Consider the following 27688-nt stretch of genomic DNA (forward strand, 5'->3'; position numbering starts at 1 on the left):
GGTTTTAAGTAAAAATGAGCTGATGAGTAACAAAACGACATCGATCCATCATGACAGTATTTAACCAGCGTTCCTTTATTTGCACTGAAATATTCTGTGCCTTGCACAGCACTGCAGTTTCCTACTTCACTCTCACACCTTTTTTTTTTTTTAAAATAAAAACCTTTTCATTTATTGATTATTGATACATTCCTTAAAAAAACAGTATAAATTCCTTAACAGCATATTATGCAATAGGCACACATTGTAGTGGTAGATATATTGCACATCATAAAAAAAAAAAAAATACATTTGCAAACCCAATCCCACTTTCAAGTTTTACTCAGTAGTTGTTTGAAAACCCACAGAAGACGAGCCCTGACCTTAGAAAAGAAACTCTGTCACTAAAATAGAATCATCTGCAGCTCCTTGGACTCTGTGGAGGATTTATTAATGGAAGACCTTAATATTTCATGCTCACATCATCAGTGACGCACACACACACGCACACACTAGTTTTGTTCCATTATTTAAAGCTGAAGCTAATGTGTGAATCTCCTTTGTGGATACACAACACTTGCAGGCTCATTTACTGGAAAATCAGTACCCAGTAGATTCTTTCTATTTCATTCTTAATTTATTCACAACTCCCTGTCTTTTATCTGTTTTTTAGGGGATGCATGTACTCTGACACACACACAATCCCACCACAAACACACAAGGCCACTCACATTCTTATTTCAGTTCATCTGCAGTCCATGAGGGGAGTGATCAGCTGCTGGGATAGTTTGAGATGTCCCTCTAACTCACACAGTCAGAGCCTGAACTGGTGCTACGTCACCAGCTGTTCTTCCATGGTAAAAGGCACTTGGGCTTCAGAGTCCAGCACTGTTTTCAAGTTAAACCCTGATTGTTCAGTCCCATCGTCAGCTTCAGCCACCAATGCCTCCTCTACTCCCCTTCCATGTCGACTCCTGCGGGCCCGGCGGTTGCTGTGCCTCCTGGGCAGACTGAAGACTCCTCTGAGGTCCACGGAGGTCAGGATGACCTCAAACGTGTAGTAGAGGGACCAGAAGAGAGCAAAGCAGCCTAGCAACAGCAGGAACTGATCAAGGACACACAAACACATTGATCAAAAACAAAAACATCCGTTGCTGATCGACACATTTACAAAGACTCCTGAATCTAATCAAATATACATTTTTTTTCTCCTTGAATAATGAAAATGTTCTCTGTAAGTCTGTAACATTAAAATTGCATTTAAAAAACAAAACAAAAAAACTGAAAGAAGGTACTGTCACACACACATATGTCCATTATTAAGTAAGTAAGTAATGTTTATTTCTATAGCACCTTTCACTGACAGCGGTCACAAAGTGCTTTTCATATCAGCTCATTCACACTCCACTGGGACAGAGCTGCCATGCTAGGCCCAATGCTGGAGCAACTTGGGGTTCAGTGTCTTGTCAAAGGACACTTCGACATACAGACCGGTATAGACTGGGATCGAACCCCCAACCTCTCGACTAAAGGAGGACCCCTCTACCGCCTGAGCCTTTAGTTTAAAACAGGGATGTCAAACGCATTCAAGTTCAGGGGCCAAATAAAAAGCAGTTTCATCTCAAGTGGGCCAAAGAGTGAAAACGAGTAATTTCAATATCATTGTGCCCTAGTTTACACTTCTACGTATACATAAAGTACAAAATATGTAAGAAAACTGACAATATCCAAGCAATAGGTGATAATTATAAGTCCCAACAGAATCTTCACTTTAAATTTTAATAATTTGAGGCAAATTTAGGAATTTCGTAAGAGTTTTTTCAACAGTTCAATGTTAAAAATGACTACAATCATAACCACAGAAAAAACTGTGAGGCCCTGCAAATATTGTTGAGTTTCATTGACACTAGGACTCTTGTTTTCTCTGTCATTTTTACTTTTTCCTGCGGGCCAAATTGGATGCTCCAAAGGGCTGGATTTGGACCCCGGGCCTTGAGTTTGACACGTGGTTTAAAGGAATAAAGGAAAGTTTGTGGAAATCATTTCTAATGGTTTACTTAAGTTTTACGAGGTTAAAAAAGTCAAAAAAGATGCCATAGTTGTTTGTGGAGATTTCTTATTTTTCCTATAGACTTTGACGCCAGTTCTCCTGCCTACAAAGGCACATAAACAAGTAACGGAGTGGAGTCAGTGTGGGTCAGGGTTCTTACTTTGAGGCTGTTGGATGTAAAGGGCTTGATGTTCTCTGCAGGAATGTCCAGGCCTGGGGGGCAGGGCAGGGAGAAGCTCCTGTCCAGGTATTTTCCACTCATTGCCTCCTCCACCAGCCTGTCAATCAGACCATGTGTCAGGACAAGGAATTGTGTGTGTTCCAGTAAACAGTGAAGGAAACACAGCCAGCACTGACCTCTGCCTTTCCTTCACCTCTCTGTAGGTCATTGAAGAACCGTAAAGGGTTAACTTCCACTCCTTGAGCACTCCCACAGCAGCACACAGCTCAGATGATCCTTCCTCTGGAGAATAAAACAGTTATGAGTTAGAGAGCGATATGACCTATTTACAGTGTTTGGAATAACGGTGTTTAAAATAACGGCGTTATGTCACGGCGTTTGTTTTTCAGTAACGGGGTAATCTAACTAATTACTTTTTATGCCGTTACAACACCGTTATTGTTACTGAACGTTAAATGTGGTGCGTTACATGCATTGATTGAAAAAACTTTTATCTGAAAGCATCCTCAGCTTCTTACACAGCTGTTGTGAGGAGGTGGGTTAAAAACAAGGTGAGCGATTATGATTGGCTTAGGTGACGTCATGTTTCATGGTAGCCAATCAGAGCCAGTGTTTTTACACATGTGCCAGCAAGAGGAGGTGGGTTAAAAACAAGGTGAGCGATTATGACACCGACACAGACACCGACAGCAGATTGGATGAAGCAGCAGAGATGGTGAGTGTGGAACAGTCTGATGAAAAGTTGACATTTTTAAGGTGGCGATACAAACACTACTTTAAATTAATTGTGTTCAAAGTTAAGAACGTGTATGTGAAGTGTTCATTAGATCCAGGAGTGAAGACTGTGGACATCCGTTGTAAGCAACTCAAATTTAATGAAGCACCTCACGACAACACATGCATCTAAAAAAATGTGAATTCTTTGACATATAGCAACTTTTTTTTTTTTAACAGTAACACAAATAGTTACTTTCCTTGGTAATGAGTTACTTTTACTATAGAGTAATTCAGTTACTAACGCAGTTACTTTTCTGAACAAGTAGTGAGTAACTATAACTAAATACTTTTAAAGTAACGTTCCCAACACTGCCTATTTAAATATATCGACATTTTCAAGCTATATCATAATATATATCCTGCTATTTTGCCCCTGACTTGAGATGATGCTTTGATGCATACAATAGAACCAGAATGATATTACTCAACATATATTGATGTAATTGGGGTTTCCCCTAATTATTATAGCACTAACTACCTGTTTGTTTCTTTTTTTAGAGGCAAACCCTTAAAATAAAGTCAGTCAGTTAAAAACTAATTATGTGCATTTAAGCACATTTTAAAAACAACTTCAGCTGATCAATGCGCTGTACAGTTTTTTAATTAACTATCAGTTTATTTATTTATTATTACTGACAATTGTGAAATTATCAGATACTATAATCCAGAATATATAAACAATTACCAGTACTAACATGTGCACACACAAACACACACACGCTGTAATGATCACCTTCTGAGGACCGTCCCTTTAAGGAAACCATGGTAACGTAAGGTCAGAGTTGAGTCAGACCTGCCTTCTTCCTAATTTTTTCGAAGCGCATGGACGGAGCTTTATGTTACTTTTCTGTTACCGTCCTGTCTGAAACCACATAAGCGGTGTTTCAGTTTCCAATGCTTACAATAAACGTTCAGTGTGACGGTAACGAGCTCTGTTTATAACGTTATCGACCCATGGAGATCTACGGATCTCTACAGCACGCACACACTCACTCACAGTGTTTACTGAGTATTCTGCCTGTCATAGACTGTCTTATTCTAGGGACCATGTCTTTAGCGATATGCTAAGCCACAGCTTTGGTAATATCACGCCACTTTTCATCAGCATGTGGGAGGCGGAGCATAGTGGCTGTGTTTGAGAGACACGGACACGGGAGAGGGAGAGGAGAAATAGATGTGGACTTGCGGCCAATGGGAATAAATGTATTGCTATTTTAACGCAAAATGAACTATATTGATATCAATATATCGCCCAGCATTAGTTATAGATACAGTACTCAGGGTGTGTGTGTGTGTATTAGTCTCTTACTGTGGTCAGATATCCTGAGTGTGTACTGGCCTTTGGCTCGCTCTCCCCAGCAGCGCACGGTAGAAAAAGTCCAGTCTTGGTAACCGGATGAATCTCTGAGTGCACAAAAAAACAAGACCTTCTCATTACAAAGACCTTATTTACAAACAGTGTAATTATGAACAGCTGAACAACCTGTCGATGGCACGGCGTGCACCGATGACTGATGTGATCCCACTGGGACAGACTAACAGGATCTCTATGTTGCCTCGACACGGGTGGGTGATGGTCACAGAAACAGCCACATGTTCCAGGGTCACCATTCCAGACTGAGCGAGGTCAGCAGCAGTGACTGGGAACAAACAGGAGCGCACAGCGTCGATTAGGTGGTTTATTAGCATGACAGTGCAAAAAACATAGAAGCTTGATGGTGGATATTGTAATAATGTACTAAAGCTTAAAGGACATACCCATGAAAAGAACTGTTTACAAAGAAGCAATGCCAACAACAATTAACTAGATCACTTGAGAATACACCCAGGGAATACCCCTGAAAATATTTACCTTTTGTTAAATTATTGTTTTTGTTTTCTGTTAATTTTTTGTATTTTTTATTTGTCATTTATTTAATTATTTTTATGTTGTTTTTCTTTGTTGTTTTTGCTTTTCTTACATTTATAAGTTGTTTGTATGTTTTAAATTGTAAATAACAACAAAGTTAATTGTTTGTTACTAATTGTTCAGTGGTTATTCAATAGGCACACTGTAAATCTTTAGTCTGATCGGATGTATACTTTTGGAGATATGGACAATTTAGTGAGGAAGGTATGTGTAAATTTTTTGCATGCTTAATTTTCTTCCATTTTCAGCTTAAAATATTTTAGGAAATACATCATATAGTAAACTCAAATTTGGTTTAGTAATACATCTCCACCTACTTTTTCAGAATATACAAAAATATCTGCTACAATACGTAATGATAAACTCCTGCAGGTCCTGTATATTGTGTTTATGCGAGCACCAAGTGAAGCTCCTTCCACCATACAGTTGTTTGCTGTTTACAGCGGAGAATCGGCCTCCTCCACCCACAGCTGTGCTGTCCTCCGGGCTGTGTTTGTAGTAGGAGTATCTCCATACGACAATATATCACAATATCTTTTTGCACAAACGATCATCAATATACCTGCGCTAAGTATCGATTTTTTTTTTGGGATTTAAGATTTATTTTATTATTTTCAAAACCTTTTCTGCTTTTTCACTAAAATGTGCAGGTAGGTCTTCACAGAAATGTTATCACTGTTTGTTGAAGGAACCAATATATTGTTTACTGGAATATTGCACTAACTGGTGTCACTGGTAACAAAGACCCTATTTTTTTGTTTACAGAAAGCACTATTGGAGATAATTATTCATTTATATTGGTATGTTGACACTTATTTACATACATGTTGCACTAAAATAGTGTCACTGTTCATGGGACGCTTTTTCAATTTATTGTCTTTCAGAAATATAAAATAAAAATTTTATTTTTTCACTTAATCTTTTTTTCTTATGTCAGATTATCGTAGATTGATTTCTGACTAATATATCGATAATCGCAGTATCGTCATTTTGTGAGATAATCGTTATTGTGAGCTGTGTATCGCGTACTGTATCGTGAGGTACACAGAGGTTCCCACCCCTAGTTTGTAGCATCTCTGTTGCTACGCCACTCACTTTCAGGTTTTGTACACTCACTAAAGTTGTTTCTTGCACAGACCTTTCTTCTGAAAACAACAAACTTCCACAAGAACACACACCTTGTCACCAGTTAATGTCCTCATAACAAGTAATCAGACACGGGAGATGAACTGGTACTGATCATTGTCTTTAGTTTGCTCTTTCACACTCGTACATACACACAGCTGATGACGTCACATGTAACAACGGGAACGGCGTCTCTGAAGGTCCATTTATAGAAATGTAAATAAAGGCTAAGCTAAAACTTTTTTGAAATACATAACAATAAGTGCAGCTGTACTTTTGGTTAATATGGTCTTTTTTTTACAGAATAATTATTTGTTTTATGTCTGAATCACTTTTGGGTCAAGTTGTTCAAGTTCAAAAGGAGCACTGTAATGTTTTAAAAATAATAATAATTATTAAATTTTATATAGCGCTTTTGTATATATTATTATCCAGTGAAAACAATCTATACCTGGTGGATTAAAAGAGAGCTGATACTCATGCAGGAAATTAAAGAGACAAAGATAATAAAGAGTTAAAGCAAACAAATCCATTTCATTATTTAATTCCCTCACCCAATGAGAATCAATAAGAGAATCGGTAAGGAATCAAATCGATAAGCAGTATCAATAATGGAATCAGAAACGCTAAATTCTTATCAATTCTCATCCCTAGGCAACATTAAGGTGGGCACAAATAAGAGGCACGTTAGAAGTAGAAAAACATATTTAGGAAATGATCGGTATTTCTATTCACATTAGGATCAATACATTTTTTTTTTTACAACTGTTTGTCTTTAGAATATTGACATTTTTAGGTTATGAATGTAATCCTCCATTGGACTCTTGAGGCTTACAACATCAGTCATCCTCACCAGACTGCCCTCCCGCTGTTTCTGTCTAGCAAATTCTCTCGGACTGTGAATGAGCTGCGGTGCTTCCTGACCTTTTAGGGCTGAACAGATCCTTGAGTCAGGGAAAGAATGAGGCTGAAGAGGGAGGAGTGTAAAGACTGTGCAGCCCATGACGTATGTAGAGAAAATGGGAGGGACGCAATGTGAGGAAATGATGAGGAAACCAACAAAACAAAGGAGAGGATGAAGGAAGAGGCTTTTAGGAGAAAGGAAATCAGGATTTTACGAGGTTAAGGTGGGAAAATTTGGTCTGAGTCTTTAGAAAATATGAGATGATGTTAATAATCAAACAGATCGGGCTGGTTTCAGAGATAATCCGCAATGGAAAAAACTTGGCTGGGTTTCTAAATTCCTAAACAATGTGGTAACAATCACCCTGAGGTCATATAAAGAAGGCACTCATTTTCACATGACTATTGAGTTTGTTCTCTTATCGGACGATCAGTTCATTTCTCTGAAGAAAAAACGTACAAATTCTCCTGACAAACAACCACCATCATCCAACTGAGAATCCAGCCTCTTAGGGAGCATTTTTCAGTAAAATCATTTTAATATTATTCTATTTAATTCTGTTGATGAGCAGCGCTGTTTTGGATGCCAGAAATTATACTATATTTAACCTTTATTATCATAATAGCGTACACCTCCTACAGTAAAGATCATTTTAATTTTATCTGCAACAGGTTCACTGCACAGAATAATCCAATAGACAAAAGAACAAACCCAAACAATGTGCTGTTGGTCACTAATCTGACGCGATGAATAAACTCCTGGATGCACACAAAAAAAGATCAAAATTTTAGCGGTGGCTTTTTTAAGGCAAATGACTATTTCAGCCTCAATAAACACAACTTCTAACTCCCACAAAACAACAACAAAAAATAATCCTCTTCCAACAAAGACAACTTCAATTTTACATTTATAACAAACCTTTCCAGTCAATGGCCAAGCACAAAGATGCCATGAAAAATATTGGATACGTACTAAAGTGAAAACAATGACTGGGAATTATTTTTCCTTTGCATTTTATGTAAACAAAATAGATACGTTTTGGCTCTTGGAGCTTCAACACTATTGGTTGCCGATGGATGCATTATGAAATGGGATGTGAACGCACTTGCTTTCTAAAAAGATTTTTTGTTGGCTGAACAATACAGTCATGGTGCATATTTTCTGCATCTTGAATACAGAGCCAAGAGAAGGCGCAGCGGTCCAGCGCCCTCTCATAACACTTCAAATTACAATATCATGTGAAAAGGTTATTATGGATTTTTGACCAAATGATGCAAAAAAACAAAAGCAAAAAGCACTGAATAAAAACAAAACACAAAAACGGATACATACTGCAGCTTTAAAATAAGGGTCCGGATTCATCTCATTAGAATTCTATAGAGAGAGTCATCCCTTTGAAAATGTAATCTGCCAACATCAGTTCCAAAACTTAAATTAGATTTACTTCAATAAGGAGCACACTAAAATCACTGAGAATGTGTGTTATACGTTGGCACACATTTTTAAAAGAGCAGTTTGGCCTCTAATTGCTAATGAATGTTTTTCCACCAACTACTAAATAATGCCTTACTGAGCAAATCAAGAGATCAACTGAGATTAAATGCTTTTGCTGGGTTTACGTTGTAATGATGAATTGTGTGAGACAAAGAGAAACAAACTGCATACAAGACGGGAAACACATAAAAAGTCAAGAAAGAATTTTAAAAACCAATGACCACTATTTCAGATAACATTTGAATAACAACTAGAAAAAGAAAAGAAAAATCAATTTGAACAATCTGCCTCACACGGAGCTCACAAACAAGAGAACATAACCTAATATGGACAGGCAGAGTAAGTGAGGAGCAGAGAGAGAGGAAGGATTGAGTCAGCTTCATCATGTACTGTGTAAACCTGACAAGCAACGGTCTAACACAGAGCTGGCAGAGAGTGGAAGATACCTTGTCTGGTACGAACCAGTTCCTTAGGATAGGCCAGAATGGCCTTGTCATCCTTCAGTACAGCGCTCTGATAGGACAAAAGAAAGGGCACTGACTCCCATACCTGAGAAAAGAAACAAAAACACATTACAAACTTATAGTGAGCTGTGAGTGCTTCACTCAACTAAAACGATGAGTTAAATACACTTGAAGCAGTGGTTTGTGGTTGTAGTGGTGGTGGGGAGTGGTTTGTGAGCACCTTGGCAGCATTGACGAGTCTCCAGGCATTAAGCAGACCAAAGCCATGTTGGTGGCTGTGATGAAAGCCTGCACCATTCACTCTCCAGTCTGCACTGCTATCACACTACAATAAATAAGATGACAGTCGTCAACATCGTCCGACAGATTGGTTGTCATAATAACTCACAACCTCTTCCTAAATGTCCAAAATCTAAGAAGTTAGATGTGTACATAAGAAACACATCAGAATATAAAATTACTAACTACCTTAAACGGTTTATAAGAAAAGCTGTCCCCTTTGAAGATACCTCGAACAGAATAAAAAAACAGAACTAGGGCAATAACTCCGGAAAAAATATTTGCGCACTTCTCATTTTCGAACTCCATCAAGGTATTGATACCCTAAAGCCACACACCGCACCTTTAACAGTTTCTGAGAAAAACTGTCCCCTTTAACTCGGACGGACGGACGGAGCTCAAACCTATCTCCCCCTTCTACACTTTGTGGCGGGGATAATAAAAAAGTGCCACAAGAACAATGACTGCATCTTTTGTTAAAAGTACTATATGTAAGTTTTGCTTTGTTTTTTGCAAGAAATAAATTAATCAATGTATTATTTTGAAGAACTGTGGCTGTCCCCACATCCTCCAAAGAAGAGTATGATAGGAGTGTCTTAATCCAACCTTTTCACACAGCCTTGAGAAGTGGCTGATATCTTTATAAATCTGATACGATATCAGCACAAATCACACATACTTTAATTAATTATTTTGTAATATGGAATGTTAGAAAAGGCTGGGTCAAGAGATATTACTTAAACAGAGAATGTGTATGAGCCACTATCGGAGGCCAGAACATCGCCCTGGGTCCCACGAGTAAGATTTACATGTACATTTACAGTATTTTTTTTTAAACTCAGTGAGTTTAAAAAACGATCACCGTTCCAATCATATGAAGAGGGATGGGTACCGAATTTGGTACTTTTTTAACTACCTGGTACGTAAAATGAAATGGTACCATGTTTTGGTACCTATAGATGCATTCTTGTGACTGTGAGGGAGTAGAAGAGTAGCAGATTTCCTTCTTCAAAGGTGCATAGCGGAGGTGGGACACATGCACATACACACCTGCGCACACACAAGCAGCTGTGTCCACAACCCGCTGAAACGGACAGAAAAAACTATCTCCGGCACACGTGCACACACAGAGGCGCTAATAGCAGATGCCGACTCCGCTGTCATAGCCAGTAGAACCAGGAACCAGCGCTCCACTCCGACCGACAAAAGCGAGTGAAATACTATAGCACTCTGTCACACAGAGCAAACATGTCAGTGGTGTGGAACGTCTTCAGAGTAATTGAGACAAACAATGCAATGGGAACAGAAAATGTCATCATGACAATGATGTCATTGATCGGAATTAAGACATTACAACCGACCACAATAACTGCATAAAATGCTTACTATCGGCCAATCTGAAAAAGCCGATCAGATCAGTGTAAAGCCTTCCCACGAGTGCAGTTAGGCAGGTCCAGGTGGCCCAAGGAGGCCCGAACCACATCCCCAGATGCCCCACATTCCTCAGGACACTCAGAGGCACCTGCTAAGCACACCCGAGGGAACCCAGCGTGCCCTGCTGCCGATCACCAACCCACCCCCACAGCCTAATGGAGAAGCATTACCGCTTTCCTATGTGCTATAAGTGTATGGGGTGAAAATACAATTTGAGGATAGATGGGGAGTGGCAGGCAGGGACAAACACTTTCCAAACATGCATTCATCATCTGGAGAATCAAGGCTCTCCAACTAGGTCCTTAATGAGGAACTGAACCCCAAACCAACCAATGTATTTGGTTATTAAGTAGAACTGTTTATTAATCATAGTCCCACTCTTTATATTTTAGTAAAAGTAGTTTAGTTGTGCATATTTAGTTGTAAAATGTCACTGCCCTCTAAGGGTTGAACGCCAGCTTTTATAATTTCATTTTGCTCTTGGCTGAGACAGAATATCGTGACCATCGCGTATCACCAACTTTCACTGTTGGCCCCGCCCCTCCTATAAAAGCTGAGAGGAGGGAGGAGGGCTTCCTCCAATCACAGCCCTCAGTGAGCATTGATTCACAGCTCCAATGAAGAACTCAGTTGCAGCGGTGATGTTTTTGACTCTGTGCATGAGCTTCAGGTTGTGATTGTGCATGCATGTGACAGTAGTGACACATTTCAGCTGTAAACTTACTGTGCAGTGCTAACCGGCTGCCTGAATGGGCATGTCTTACTGCTACAGCAGTAATGCTGTATACTTACATTTTGTTTTTTGTTTCGCGCACCGACTACCAAGTCAAATTCCTTGTACTGCACTTTTAATGAGTGATATAGATATACATCTTAACACCTCTAGGCAAGTTGTAACTTGCAAAACTTGAGTTGTTTTTTTAAATGAATAACAATCTAAATATTTTTGATTATAATATTTAACAAGTTAAAATTCTTGGTAAAAGCTACATTTTTGATTTGCTTTGTTTGTTTCTAAGCAATAATTTAACATATTGAGCAACGTATAATGGAACATGTATTTAGTGATATCTTATTAGTATCAGTTTATTGGATCACTTTAATAATATGAGATTCCAGCAGCAATTCCCTGCTAAATTACATTTTAACTGAGGGCATTCCCAGGTTGTATGGAGTAATTCAGGCTTACTTTAGTGGCTGTGAAAGCAATAATATGTTGGACATCCCTCCAGCTGAGGCAAGGGCGGACCTGCAGCATTAGGGCCACCATCCCAGCAGCCAGGGGGGCCGCAGCAGACGTGCCTGTGTGGCCATCGGTGCAGCCCGTCCCCTGCTGCATGGACCAGTCTGACGTCACCTACAAAAATGAAAGGGAGCACTTAGTTTGTGATAGACAGCTTGGAGATCAACACATTATACAAACATGGCTTCAGTGGTATTAACTGGGGCTGACATTTGAGCCCTAATTGTAGATCATTACGGTGGCATGCATTACCAGACACAAACACCAGCTTTAGAGCAGTGTGAAATAGTGTGTGACATAACCAGACAAATTAACATATTTAACAGACCAGTCTGTGGAAAATAAGATATGCGTGTAGGCGGCCACACAATTTAATTACCATACGGCTAATCTTGTGAAAAAAATACCAGCTCAACACGTTGTTTCATCTAAACCAGCAGCTGGTTCAGACATAGCTGAAAGACTTTAGGGATGTGGGATGAAGAATTCTGACTCTCTGTGTTTATATTCACTACTGTAAACAAGGGCGTTCTCTAACAGCTGTTCCTGCCAGCAGATCTCCAGATATTATCTACTGTTGGGCTCACACTCATAACCGGCTGCTAACCACAAGACTCCTTTTCCTCCGAACCACATGCACATAAAGTGACACCTGAAAGTAATGTGAAATTATTTTGTAATAAAATAATAATAATCTGCTAAATAATCACACAAGAAAACATCTTATTCAGAATTATCAAATGAATTAGCCTACTGTTCAGAAAGAACTTTTTGGAAAATAAATCTACCAAAGAATCGTTAATTGAACATATAGCAGTAACACAACATATTAATCAGCCTGAAACTGTGAAATACAACTTGCTACAACTTTAATGAGAAGTGTAAGGTTGAGAAGATGCACAGAACTCTGCAATGTTTGGCTGAATTTAATATTTGTGCTTTTTTGATGAGATTGTTTTCTCTGCATGGTAATTTGTGGCAATGCATGGAGGCTCCTGACTGCTTGTTGATATAAATTCTAATTTCCAATGTTTTCTTGTTGTTTTTCATTTCTGTTCACGTACCCCATGATAATTTGCGTGCCCCTGGGGGTACACATACCCCACTTAGGGAACCTAGGCACTATGAGATCATATGGTCAAGGTCACATATTTTCATAAAACAACAGGACAGAGACAGCAGAAAGCTGAACAATGGCTCACCACAGAGCGCTGTGCAAATCATCAGACCAACACACATGCACAACTGATGTAAGGCTACCTGAGAAGACCAGGGGTGCTTCACCAACCTCCGCAGGTAAGCTGCGGAGGAGGCACAGCATACCTGCTGCGCAGCGGAGAATGTAAGCTGTGCCCAAGCTTGTGCGCGCTCTGTTGCGGACCTACACTTCCCGAAATGATGAGTTTCAGCTGGGAAGTTGTGACGCAGTGTGGGCTCAGGTTTGTCCTGTAGCAGAAACACTGACGGTGCGTCTCAGGGCGCTTCTTTTCAACTCCGTAACATTTTAGACCGCAGTGACTGCGGTAAATAACTTTGCTTTCATTTATTTATGCCATTACGTTGACCACCAAACAAATCATCTTTTTTCTGGCCTTCATCACTCACACACATCTCTTCCTTGTTCTGAAATTCTTTTTATAGATCGTAAAATCCCATTGGTCAGCAGCTTGTTTTGAAGCAAAAACCATTCACGAGCTGCTTTGCATTGGCCATTTATGGTGGAATGTGGGCATGTCAAGGGCGGCTAATGAAGTTAATTCACCAGCGCCAACTTCTAGCTGGGCTGTGATTTATAAAGGGAGAAGTACGTGGAGGTGAGCTACGCACGGTTTTATAAAAATGTTTTTGGCATAGTGCAATTTCAGATTTTTGACAGATGTTCACTTTTAGTGTAGATTCTACTTCATGTTTTATAAATGAAGCCCCCGTATCACAAAGGACTTCATATTGATGACAACAAATGCAAAAAAGTTGCCACATGAGCCACATACTATTGAGTGAGCCTGGCATTTGTGTGCATGTAAACAACCAGTCTAAAGTTTGGAAAAACCTCTCTCTTTAACTGAGACGGTGTGTCCAAACTGGTAGTGTGTGTGTGTGTGTGTATATGTGTGTGTGTGTGTCGTACAATGCTCCTCAGCTTGTTCCCTCCACTACTGAAAGTGACAGCCAGCATGGAAGCACATTCTTCAGCGTAGAAGGGCATTCTGCCTTTCTCGTCCACAGCTCCTGCAGTAGAAACAAATAACCATGTACATCACTTTGTGAACCCTCAACACAAACAAACACACACCACACTTAACACCTTACCTATTGTAATAGTGTAAATAGAGTTGGCATAGCCATCATAGTTGCAGTTGTCATTGTACTGGCCACCGTTGCCACTGGCAACAACAAAAATGCTCCCAAAGCCATGTCTTCCTGCAATCACCCCATGTTGCAGCGCAGCCTGCGGGCAAACAAAACAAAACACAAAAAGACATCATCCACTGCACAATGTGGGCCAGGGGACCTTCTCATGTATCCCCTCTGGTTGCTCTCTGCTGCTCTCTGCAGGATAAATACCAACTTAGTATAAACTGCATTGTACCTTGCCAAGGGGATGAGGCCCGTCCACTGTGTGGCCGTCATCATCAGGACCCCAACTGAGAAACAATTTAGAAAAATTGTTCACAATATTGCTGAATACACTGAACAATACATTCAATTGAAAATAAAAGCAGTTTTTATTGTCTATCTCAAATATGTCAAGCGCAAATCCCAGGGGCCAAATCCTGGCTTTTTAAGCTCCCAATTTAAACAGATTCAAGAATTTAGGATTTAAACAGAAGTTGTTTTGTAATTTTGAAAATTAAAAATGCTTTAAATTCTGGTAGTTTTACTCCCAGGTTTGCTTTTTCAAGGAGAGCACACTTGACGGAGGTTGGGAACTATGGAAGCATATCTGTACCATAACTCAATTTAAAATGGATTAACAGAAATGCTTTTTCATTTTCAGAATATAGCTAGTAAGTATGTAACATTTATTTCTATAGCACCTTTCATGGACAAAAAGCCACAAAGTGCTTCTCAACACAGTTTAAAATCAAAAAGTGCACACAGTATAAAAGGCCAGGAAAACATAAAATCATAGCAGCCCAAGAGTAGCTAATAAAAAGATTGAACATAAAAAAAGGTCTTAAGTTGGCTTTTGAAGGTGTCAACAGAGTCAATAGAACACAGAGAGAGCGGAAGATCGTTCCAGAGCCTAGGAGCAACAGCCTGGAAGGATCGGTCACCTCTGGTCTGAAAACAAGTGTAATGGACTGGTAAATGGACTTGATTTTATATAGCGCTTTATCACCACACTATTACAATCTTGAGTTTAGATATTTCTCTTAGTTGAAAGAAGCAGTTCCACATCAGCTGCTTGCAGTGCTGCTGGTCTTTGTCAAAGGTAACGCCCAAGTTTCTAAGGCTTGGTTTAGCAGACTGGCCTAAATAACCCAAGTACTACTTAATCCCTAGAACTGAATCATCAGGGGCAATAATCAGTGATTGTTTTGTCTGCATTGAGCTGCAGAGAGTTATCGCTTAACCATTGTTTTAATTCCACTGAACAATGTAGTAGGGAGTTTAGCTGCATTTTTAAACTCATAAATAAAAATGAATAATCCACTGTAGCAGTGACCGGGGGTGAGCTAAGCCCAACAAATCTTGAAGAAGAGCAGCCACTGACGTCACTCTGCTGCGCCGTGTGGGATTGAGAAGTCAAATTGAATTATGTTACACTATGCGCGGGGGGTGGAGCATGAAAACAAAACTGCAATAACCTCTTTGCTTTCTTTAGTTGTGTCACAAAATGAGCAGTGTTGAAGAACATGCAATTTTGATATTTATTACCAATTTGATTTATGAGTCAAATAATGCAGTGACAACATTCAACACATTAGCCTTTCTGCTAATACATTTTCAAATTTTACATTTCAAATTGAATTTTGTTACCTATTTGCTGGGCCATCTTTTGAAAATAAAAACTTAAATGTAGTTTCCTTTATCATTTTAATTAAGTTACAAAACGAGCAACCTTGAAGAAGAAAAATTAAAATGCAGTTTGGATTATTCATTATTCATTTATTTATAAGTTAAAAAAATGCAGCTATATTCTGAAAATGAAAAAGTATTTCTGTTAATAATTTTTATATTGACTTATGGTACAGCTATGCTTCCATAAGGAACACCTGATGCAAATACTTTGAATACCGTTTTAGGAAGTGGAAGGGGTTCTACTGTGTTAGTTATCTTTAATAAAGATGGTATAGGAGTGCAAGTTTCTGAGTTTAACTTTGTCTAATGACCTGAGATGGGACAAAATCACTAATCGCATTGTCAAGAAAGCTCGTCAGTGTCTCTTCTTTCTGCGGAAACTTAGGAAATTTACAAATAACTCTAAGATTCTGTTTAACTTTAATTGCTGCACCACAGAAAGTATGCTTGTTAGCTATGACTGTGTGGTCCAGTAACATCACAGCCATAGAAAGGAGAGCTCTGAACAAGGTGGTTCGCTCTGCAAAAAGGACTGAGAGCTGTGAGGTGCCTGTTCTGGAGGCTCTTTATGATTGCAGACTCTTAAATCGAGCTCTGAAAATCATCTGGTACTGGCCACCCTGGTAAAGCCATGTTCCAGCTCCTTCTCTCCGGGAGAAAATATTGTTCGTTGAGATGCAGGACATCTCGCCACGTGAACAGCTTCTTCCCACAAGCTGTAATCAGGCTGAACAAAGCACTTTGAAGGCTGTTCTTGCACTTTTATTGTTGTATTGCTTTATCGTTGTTATGTTTTAAGCAGGCCATATGTGTGTTTTTAATCGCCCCGCTTCATAGGGTCAAATGTTTCCCTTTGATCGTTTACTGTGTAAATTTATTTGTCTATTTTGGTGTTTGTTGTTCCTGTCTCTGGTGCATACTTGTGAATTTTTGCATAAATATTCCAATGTGGTTTCTTTCCACTGAAAATGGCAAATACATTGAACTTGATATTTATTTTGGGATCTTTGTTAATGATTCATTTAAGATGCTTGACTTAAATATATACTTTAAGTTAATGTGATGTTATTCCTGATTTTCCTTTGTGTTTAACTAATCAAGGCAAGTGGTACATCAGGGCTGGGAAAGGATAAAAACAAGTGAGCGGCATGTTTTCCTGAGATGTTGCCAGAGCGCTGTGTGAATGCTGTCTTGTATTATTGAGCTGCACTGCTAAGACTCATTAAAAAAAGAAAGGCTGGGCACCAAGTCAAGAAAGACTGTTGCTATTTCTTTCTCCACCACAACACCTCTCAAAACTGTTCGCAGTCACTCCCAAGTCTAGGTTTAATACCAGCTAAACCCTACAGGCCCGCAAGAAAAAGTAAAATTGCAGGGAAAACCTGATTCATTGTGTAAATCACCAACTAATTCAGTTCAATACACAAATTCAATTTAACTGCACATTTTTACGAGGGCTCACAGTATTCCAATGCTAATTTCACATGATGTCAGTCATTTTTAATCTCAAATTGTTGTAAGCGCTTGAAATTTTTCCAAAATTCTACATGTTTCCGCAAATTATTCACCAAAATGTTCCCAAATTTAAAAAAAATTGGTCACAAAATCAAGGAAATTTAAGATCTTGCAGAGAATTATATCTGTCACTTATTGTTTCAATATTGTTGGTGCCTTACATACTTTAAATACTACTATACGTGGAAGTGCAATTGAGGGCACATGAATGATAAAATTGCTTATTTTACCATCTCTAATCTGTGGCCCACTTGAGATTAAACTGGCCTGTATTTCTCCACTAAACTACATGAGTTTGACACCACTGGTATCATCCTATGAAAGCTGATGTAGCTCCAGCAAACCAAACTATGGTTATTATAAGCACATAGAAAAGAGGATGATTTGTTGTTTGTTAAATCAGATGATATTTTTACCTGCAGCTGTAGATGTCATTGACTTGGTAATGTTTGTTAAATGCTATGGCCTCCAGGCTGTCAGTCAGTGGCCCATCCAGGACTCTGATACCTATGTGGAGAGGTACAAGTTTAACGTTTCATTCTACCTTTGAAATGATCAGGTTACATTTAAACATTTCTAAATGGCATTAAAATATCTGGTACAAACCTGCCACTTTGCTGCCATATGCAACTCCCACAGCACAGAAGCTGTTGTTGGGAACGGCTGCGATCTCTCCAGCACACCGGGTGCCATGGTGGTTGTCGCTGTGCAGGTCTGGGTGAGGCATCGGGTCGGGATCGTTAGAGTTTAAGTCGTAGCTGCCCTCTGGACTCTGCAAGGGAATAAAGAATCAGAAAATTAATGTAAAAAATCTAAAGAAAAGATGTAAATGCACCCTGTATTGTGTTACAAATATCATGTTCCTATTGCAAGCTAGACATATACAGATTAATATAAATTGTATGAGTTAAACTTTGCTTTTAAATGGTATTTAGTTTACTTTGTGATTGTTTTTTCTGTTCGACTTGCACATGTAGACAATAGTAGTCCACTCCCTCTCAACTGCCATCATCTGTTATAAAATTCATTGTGTGCTGATGTATTTTTAGTGAGCATCTTGTTGAACCAGTTGCCTATTCAGACAAATGGATCATTAAACATTTGCTTTACAACTAAAGTAGGTCATAAGAACCCATTTAGACTTGGCGCTCATGTTTGTGAAAGGTTTTAAAAACTAAAAATCTGAATAAAGATAAAAAATGTTGTCAATCAGTAGGTGACGATATCAAAATCTAACAAAAGCCCTTTCTAATAGGAATAGAAATGCAAATAGCATAATGATGCCCGAGCCTGATTCCCAGCAAGCACCAGGAATAAGAAAGGCAAGACAAGGAAACTTCATTGAGAAGGTTTGAAAGGAACAAAATATTGGAAATTACTTTCACAATAACATTGGTAATATTTACATGATGGTCACGAGTTCAATACTTTGGGTGGAGCTGGAACCTTTCTTATATACTGTAATAAGGATTCTGCCAGTGCTGCTGCTCCCACTATTAAAATGATGTTAGTGAGTAACAATGATTAACATTGGCTCTGATCGAGCAGCTTAGAAAGAACCCACCACTCTGATGGGCTAATATAATGTTGTGTAGTATAATGATAAAGTTGCTGTTTAAATGAATCTCTTAGTTAGTTAGTTCCGTCTTGCTGAACAACTTTATCTGTTTGCACTGCAACATAAATATTAGGGAAGGTCAGCACCTCCAAGTCTGACAACATTGTTCTCAGGGGCGGATTCACTAAGATCTGAAATATAGGGTGGTAAACCAGGTGCCCTAAATCCTTTGTTGGCACTGTTTCTTCACCTGCTGTGGGAATTCACTAACATCGCAGCACTAATAGGTACACGCATAGACGTGGTTTAGACCGCCCTATTTAAATGAACATTTTGCTTGTTCCACATGGAGAGGTGAGTGCACAGAACCACAAAATGACATTTGAGGCAGATGGACTTCTCCGTCTGCTGCACAAACATTCAATAATGTAGAAAACAAAATAAACAAATAAAAATGCTGTTTAGTAAACTTTAAAACCTAATGTTATTTTCCCCTAGAATCTAATGTATCTGCTCAGTCAGTTCCTTCTAAGCTCCTGCAGCGCTGTGTCACACACACTCTCAGATGTGAACATTGTTCTGATGATGGATGATTCTGGCCTAACACTCTTTGCATCAACGCGACACGAGAGTTTGATAGTCAAACCATGTAGAGGAAGACACAGGAGCTCCCTGGAGCGGTGCGTTCAGTGCAAAATCCACAGAGCTACGTGCACAGCAACTATCTGCTCCGCAGACAGGATGTGCACGGAGCCACACTGAACTCTAGCTGCATTTCTCTCCCTCACACACCCTGTATTTTCTTTCAGTGGCTGTTAATATTGACAATAGTTTTATTTAAATGATTTCCTTATACTAGAAAGGTTAACTGGAATCTTATTTTCCCATCTCCGCTGTGTTTTGTGTCAACATTCAGTGCAGCGATACACTGAATGTTTGCACATGCCTGTGGGTCGTACTATTTTACGGTGCTAAAACAATCACCGCAAACCGTTCAAGATTTGATAAATTGCATTGTGCCCACTGCATTAATTTATTTGCATTTCCTCCTCCCATTTTTTTGCGCTCCTTATGAGAACCGCCTACTTTACATATTCATCAGAGCGAAACGCGCCAAATGGATTGTGGGCGCATTGTGATGCAATGAACATGCGCAGTCCTGATTCCCTGGGGTTTGTACCCCTAATTAGCTCCACCAAAGGATTTAGGGACACACTTTGTTTACCACCCTTTATTTCAGATCTTAGTGAATCCGCCCCTCAGAGTAGAGCTCCTACTCCTCCACATTGAGACAAACCAGCTGAGGTCATTCTGGCAGTTTTGCATAGACTCTAGTTTTGCATAGAATCTAATTCCTAGGTTTTCAAACTGGGGTACGAAAACTGTAACAGGGGGTACGTGAATAAAAATGAAAAACAGTGTGACAACATTGAAAACTAGAATATAAATAGACCAACAGATATGTTCATGTAATAACTGCTATATGTTCAATCAACAAATGTTTGGTCATTCATTAATAAAGCAAACAAGTAATTCTGAATAAGATGCTTTCTTGTGAGATTATTACAGACTATTATAATTTTTTTTAATTATATATTATGCCTCAACAGGATAGGTAAAATTCAGAAAACAATTTCACTGTAGGGCTGCATTGTATATGACATTACATTATTATGTTTTTTTAGGTGTACAGGGCGAGGGGATACATGGGTTAAGGTAAAATGTCTGAAGTGGTACGGGACTGTGAAAAGTTTGGGAAGGACTGATCTAATTAAAAAGGAAATTGCTATCACTGTCTGGCTTACATAATTCGGTTGGATGTCTCGGTGTGTATGTTCGACGCCATCGTCCACTACTACAACTGTGACTCCTTCACCAGTGATGTTGCTCTCCCACACCCCCGTCACATTGATGTCCATACCTTCGCCGACATCATTGTGCTGCAAACACAGAAAATGTAGAGAAAGACCAAAGTGGTGCAAACGAGTTAAGTGAGATATAATGCTCTGCAACTGTATGTTCTGCTGTCTTTATGAAACATCACTAAAAGGTTTTTGCTTAGAAAATGGTTCAAAGATTAATAGTTTATAATATGTGGAGTGTCAGTAAAAACATGCATCCTTACCAAATGCCACTGTTTAGGGTAGTTGGGATCATTGAAAGCCACCGATCTCTTTGAGCGACTGAGCACTCTCTCCTGGGAGTACCACAGGACGTGGGGGTGGTCTTCGAGAACATCCCTGGGTGTAAAAGATTTCCTCCAGACTCGTCCTTCAAACCAAGATTCAAAGCCAGCGCTGGGTTTTGCAGAGCACAGGAGGTAGTGGCCTTCCAGCTGTCCAATCTGACCATGATTCTGCAGTCCGGCCTGATCTGCTACCTGCGATGAAAAAAAAAAAAAACCCATGATGAGGACGGGAAAATCACAGCTTTCCAAACACCTCTAAACAATCTTAAAAACAGAAAATTTTATAAATAGAACGCCATTTAAAAAAAACATTCAAATAAAATTCTGCCATCCCTTTGTGTCATTAAAATTTTTTGTTTTCTTCCAATAACTTTACATTTGTAGAAATGTGGAAGCTCTCCCATTCCTGCTGCTTTCCAGGAATATTATCAATCACACAGTTTTCCCGGAATCACCTCCCCTCTGATCCACTCTGCCTGCTAACACAGCCAAACACATCCCAACATTTAACATTTAGGACCGTATTCTCCGGTCTGGACTTAAGTGTTTTTTTACGCGCCTTTCTGCTGTGCGTATTCTCCGGTCCACGCTGCTGACTAGGGGTGAGTATTGGCAAAGATGTTGCGATACGATACATATCACGATGCGATATTATCGCGATATATCACTATATCGTGATGTATCGCTATATATCACCTTATTCTACCCAGTTAATATCAAAATTAAACATCCATAGAGATGGAAAATCAAGTTGCTGTATATGTTCATCAGATGATATTGATCATTCAGAGGACAAATTGAGTCAAAACTATTTGCTAAATAAACTGCTTCACTTCCTCCCCCTGCCAATCTCCCAGAAGCCAAGCCTCTACTTTTGTGCATGCACATCGCGGAACATAACATGGTCGCATTGATATAAGTTTATGGGTCATCATTATTCTTTTGATTGACAGTCTCCGCTACAGGAAGTCAAAGCCTATTGGCTGGGCAATCACGGCGCAATTTTCTATTTGTATAGGGGTCTATAGGATGAAGGCGGGACTTATATACATTGACGTAAATGAATGACCACCGGCAGTTGACCATCGTAAAAGACTAGTTAGTAGGGATGTAACGATTAATCGTAAGGCAGTTAAAAATCGATTCATAGGTATCACGATTGACATCGATACTTTGAAAATTGAATCGCAGTACTTTTTTTAAACAGCAGAGGGCGCTATATATTTATCCCTTCTCTTGTCCAGCAGTGTACCGGCGGGTGGAATTTGCTACTATTTTCTTTCTGGCCGCCTTCTACTCTTACATGTTAATGTTACATGTTAATAAATTATTCCTTACACCTTTAGCACCAAAAGAATATTTGTAATATTACGCTACCAGTGCCCTCTGCTGGTCCAAACAAATATCTGACGTAAATCAGTGCAATGACATTTTTTTTTTTTAAAGTCCAATTGTTAAGGCACAAAATACATTTTCAGTTGCACTTTTAAAAAGAAAAAAGAACTATTATGCAGTTTTTCATTGTTTACTATAGAACCAGAATTTCAATTGATAGGCTTCTTCTTCATTTGTATTATTCCTTTATTTATTTCATTCAAGATTTATTTTTAGTTAAATTGCATTGTTTTGAATAGTTTATCAAGGGATTCTTTTGACAATTAAAAATAAAAGGAAAATAATTCAGTATTTTCTAGTTTTTTTCTCAAAAAAAATAAAGGAATATTTTTCAGTCATCATTTGACTACAGTCCCATTTTGTAAAATAAATCGTGAGAGAATCGTATCGGGAGTTGAGTGAATCATTACATCCCTACTAGTTAGGTATTTTTTTGCATTTTAAACGAATGACATTTACAGTACAAGATAAATGGGTTTGGTTACCGTGATATTTGACTAACTCAGACGCAGTTTTACAGTTTTAGGCCTGTACATTATTATTTAACTTTCTTATGAGTGGGGTCAAGTTACCATTTTGTTTTTATATATTGTGCATTGTTTATTTTTAATGTATTTATTCATTGAAGCATTAATATTAATTTATACAATTGCAAAGTTATAATTTTAGTGAGGTTAGTGCACAGTCAAAGCCATAAATGCAATGAGGCTAATAATTTGCAGAATAATTTATTTCTGTGTTTTGGTTTTCTGATTTTCGGTCAAGAATTTTCATTTCGGTGCATCCCTACTACTTTACAATAAAAAAAAAACCAACACAAAATATGAATGGCCGACCGGAGGTTAAAGAAAGGTTCGCCACTCAACCAAAAATATCTGCAGTTTGTCGAATTAGTTTGTATTTCAACTTTAAAAAGTTCTATTTTTTATGCTTGGGACCCTTCCAAAGCAACAAAGCTAGAGGAAACACTGTAATTTATGCAATTGCAAAGTTATAATTTTAGTGAGGTTAGTGCACAGTAGAGCCAAAAATGCCAATAATTTATTTCGGTTTCGGGCCTTGGTTTTCTCATTTTCAATTTTCTAGTTAAAATAATGAATTGTCTATTGACAGGAGCCCAGTGCTAAACAACCCATAACATAGACAAAGGGTTATGCGTGGCATCACAAAACAGATGATATTATCACAAACAGCTTCAATAAATATTAATATTGTTGCATACCAATAATATTGCAATGGATTGTACACCCACTGACATGGTTTAGACCAGGGATGGCCAACTCTATCACAGCAGGGGCCACAAAAATGTGATTGTATCTGATCCACATTCATGTAAGCATTTAGAATAATGAACAATTGGAAGATTAACACTGGACTGGTTTAGTCAGTTTTTAGCCATTTTGTGTGTTTTTGTTATTTTTGTGTTCTTGTTTTAATTATGTAAACTTTTGTCATTTTCTGCATTGTTGTTGTCGATTTCTATATTTTCCTGTCATTTTCTGCAATTTTGTTTGTAGGTTGTGTGTCTTTGGAGCTATTCTGTAATGTGTTGTTTTCTCTTTTTTTTGTTGAGTTTTTGTAGTCATTTTGTTTGTTCAAGTGGTTGTTATGTCTGTCTTTGTTCTCATTTTGTATATTTTGGTATTTTTTGTGTGTACTTTTTACATTTTGCTGTAGATTTGTGTGTTTTGGGAGTTATTTTGTGTATTATGTCAAGCTATATATTCCTTCCAACGTCTAAAAATGATTTTTTTTGTAAATTGGTTGTTTTTCTATTTAAATTGAATAGACTTAATAAATGAATAGTTAGACCAGTACTGTACCCTGTCAGCTATGATATCCAGTTTGGTTTCTTCGTTGTGATGTGGGCCTCCATGGATCCTGACCGCCCATGATTGACCTGGACTGCAGGGCGATGGCTTCAGTGAGGGTTTGGAAGGGGCAGTAATGGGAATGGAAGGCATGGCCGGTGGGAGAACGATAAGCAGCATAACAATGAGCGACAGAAGAATGAGGAAGAGAAATGTGGGATAAAATGACGATGCCATCACGAGGATAAGTGGCACACGGGGTCAACCTGGCAAGCGGTCCTCATCTGAACAGCGACCTGGGCAGGGAATTAAAGGTTCTGGTTAGTGAACATGGTCTGAGAATGAGTGGGTTGATTATCGTTCATGTGCTGCATTCAACGGCAACTTATTAAATTCACAGCATTATGCTAAGTGGGTGGTAGCATAATGCTACTACCCAACAACTCTCTGATGTTGTGAAACAACAACAACAGAGTTGTTGCTGTTTCACCCAATGTTTCAGCGCAGTCTTCAAAACACAATTTTAGTCAGAGGAGATAATAGCACAGAAGTATATGTTAGTAAACCCAAAACCCTTTTTAAAGGTATTTCTTCATTGTATTTATTTAAAGTAATGTACACAAAAGGGGTGTAAGGATACAACCAACGATTCAATTCAAATCCCGATCAAAAAAACAACAAACAAACAAAAAAAGATTAGGATGCAATGACGCACCTAACATGTTTCAAATTTAATATATGGAGATCTTATATTTTTAGTCAAAATCAGAATCAGAAATCCTTTATTCATCCCAGGGCAAAATTGCTTTCATTACAGCCGCTCAAGAAAATATTACAAATAAAAAGAATAAACGTTAAAGATATAAATGTTAAAAAAAAAGTGCAAAATTAAGTAACAGACTGTTCAAAATAAGTTTAAGGTTTAGACATACACATATTACAGTAATACAAAATTAAAGTAGATAAATAATAACAATAAAAACAGATGTTTACAATAATCAGTACAGATTCTTCTTCTCTTTATTCAAATTGTCACAAACAGAGCTATATCGATTTTTAATCCCCTCTTATTTGCATCAATATTTAGCCATATTTAGTATATCTCCTTACATTTGTATACATTTGTTGGTTCTAATATCAAACCTGTGTTTGTTTCCACCATCCCCATATCTGTTGCTAGGCTGCAGCTGCAAATCCCATTTGCTCATTGGATCCCATTCTCAAACCGCATGTGAATATTTTTGTTATAGAAGTTGTTCAATGAGAAAATAAAAAATGTTAACTATAAGTATGTCAGTCTTGTCTATGATGCCACGAGAAAAGGCAAACAAGTGACTTGGCTAAGAATGGCTAAAAAGATATTTATACAGCTACAGCTTTATCAATAAAATAAATTCATGGAGGTATACAATGAGGGCAGTATCAGCATATATTGTACAACTTTACTCTACAGTTTCTCTAAACTTCCTTTGGGTTATAGTGCATACAAATAACCATGGCAACTATGAAGAAGATGCCCTTTTTTTCTTTTAGAGAAATCACATTAATTGGGTACAGTTTATACGATGACAATCAAGGGTAATGCCAATATGATAAAAAAAAATAAATAAAAAACAATTATATTATTATGTTCTATGACGTTAAAACTGAATATGGAGAAGTGCCTTATCAGTATTTAGGGCCAAAGACTGTAATTACTGAACATCCTGTTTATTATAGACATATTCAAACACTGTACTTCTCACCTAGTCTAGCTATACAACCAAATATTAACGTCTACTAACAAGTCATACCCAGATTAACAAACATTTTGTATATCTCAGATAAAAATAGAGGCTTGGGCCGTTTGAAGGCGAGTTAATAAAGAATATCAAACCTATAGTTTGTACCTACTTTGTACGATTTTAGACTTCTCCTGTTTAAAACCTACTAGTCGGATAATTTAGTTTGAGCATTTGAATATGTTGAGCAACCATGATAAAGACAAAACCCGGATAAACACAACACGACACCTAACTAGTACTATTTGAAGCGTTGTTGTTATGGTTGCTCACACAGCTAGCACCATGACGGCAACAGTTAACATTTCTGTTTTAATGTAACCCTTTAATATATAGTAAAAACAGCACCGGTGTTGCTGACCAGGCTCTTACCTGTCCACCGTGTGTGTTTTGTTCCTCTGCCGTTGATCAAATGTATGATTAACGCTGAGCGTGCCATTTCATTTCCGTGACAAACAGCGGTCGGACTCGTTATGCGAGGCAGACGTAACACGTCATGACGTACGTAGGAATGGCGTCGTGCGTAAGTGTAGAAAAAAGAGCGCCATAAAGAAATAAAATACACTTTCACACTTGTCAGCCACTACGGAGCTAGAGCTGCCTCAGGGAAATATACTTTATATCACTATATTGTACAAACATAATATTATATTCTACAAACATGATATTATATTGTACAAACATATTATATTGTACACGCATGATATCACCATGATAACATGTGCACAAACCTACATAGGGAAAAATGTGAGCAATCCTTTAGTCAGCCTGACATTTAACTGCCTTATGACCCACATACTATGAAAGCAGAGAAATACAATTCACAATCTTCCCTTTTGATTGAAAAATCACCTGTAATAAAACAGAATTAATGTTAGGTAGAACACAAAAAGTTATATAAATTAAATGTAACTACAGAAGACAAGCATAATGCAACGATTTAGACATGGTAAGGTAGGTAAGTAATAATCCCAAAAATGCATTGCATTTTAAGATGCTTTAAAAACATATAACATTGTTTACTTTGACCGGAAGACGAATAAGGCCTTTTTAATGCTCCTCTGAAATGTCACACAGCCACAACCCCCTTGTGGCATGGCGGCCAACTGCAAACGCGTTCCCTCGGTGAAGAAGTACTGTTGACCAACCGCTGCGACACATCGATGCACCTACATACAGCATAGGTCCTGATGCAGCATACAGTATATCAGGCTTCACCCTCAACGGAGAGAGCAACGCGTAGCTACGGCGTTGACCTGACGCAGTAGCATATATCAGATTTTAGCTATAGCAGTCCATTGCAATGGATTTTTTGTAATAATGAAAAAAGAGTGCCCCTATAAATTAAGGACCAAGAGCCAGTCTCCCAGGGAGCCAAAGAAGAAGAAGGGGATTCGAAAAATGGATCAGAGAGAAACACCTGTGAAACAGGGCCTGACATCGTTGCTGGCTGCTATACAGCTGACATGGACACTGCTCCTGCCGATTTAAACCAGTCACCTGTTGAAGTACCAAGGCGGCCTCTATTTTGGAGTTATCCAGCCACAAAAGTTGTACAGCATGATCGTTATTTCA

The 27688-nt window shown here is 38.4% G+C and overlaps 1 protein-coding gene across 1 annotated transcript; it reads right to left on the bottom strand.

Annotated features, from left to right (window-relative positions):
• Positions 1 to 55: 55 nt before the first annotated feature.
• pcsk7 (proprotein convertase subtilisin/kexin type 7) lies at positions 56 to 26630 on the bottom strand. Its single transcript, XM_028465468.1, has 17 exons — positions 26486 to 26630; positions 24345 to 24628; positions 21064 to 21318; positions 20744 to 20878; positions 17987 to 18152; positions 17797 to 17887; positions 14430 to 14484; positions 14150 to 14288; positions 13968 to 14068; positions 11786 to 11953; positions 9104 to 9208; positions 8866 to 8968; positions 4471 to 4627; positions 4297 to 4391; positions 2387 to 2492; positions 2190 to 2307; positions 56 to 1084 (listed from the first exon to the last, which is right to left on the bottom strand). Exons 2-17 carry the CDS (start codon positions 24567 to 24569, stop codon positions 812 to 814), a joined length of 2292 nt encoding a protein of 763 aa, XP_028321269.1. The 5' UTR covers positions 24570 to 24628; positions 26486 to 26630; the 3' UTR covers positions 56 to 811.
• Between the last annotated feature and the right edge of the window lie 1058 nt (positions 26631 to 27688).

The sequence above is a fragment of the Gouania willdenowi genome, chromosome 13, assembly GCF_900634775.1.
Source record: "Gouania willdenowi chromosome 13, fGouWil2.1, whole genome shotgun sequence".
Classification (NCBI taxonomy): Eukaryota; Metazoa; Chordata; class Actinopteri; order Blenniiformes; family Gobiesocidae; genus Gouania; species Gouania willdenowi.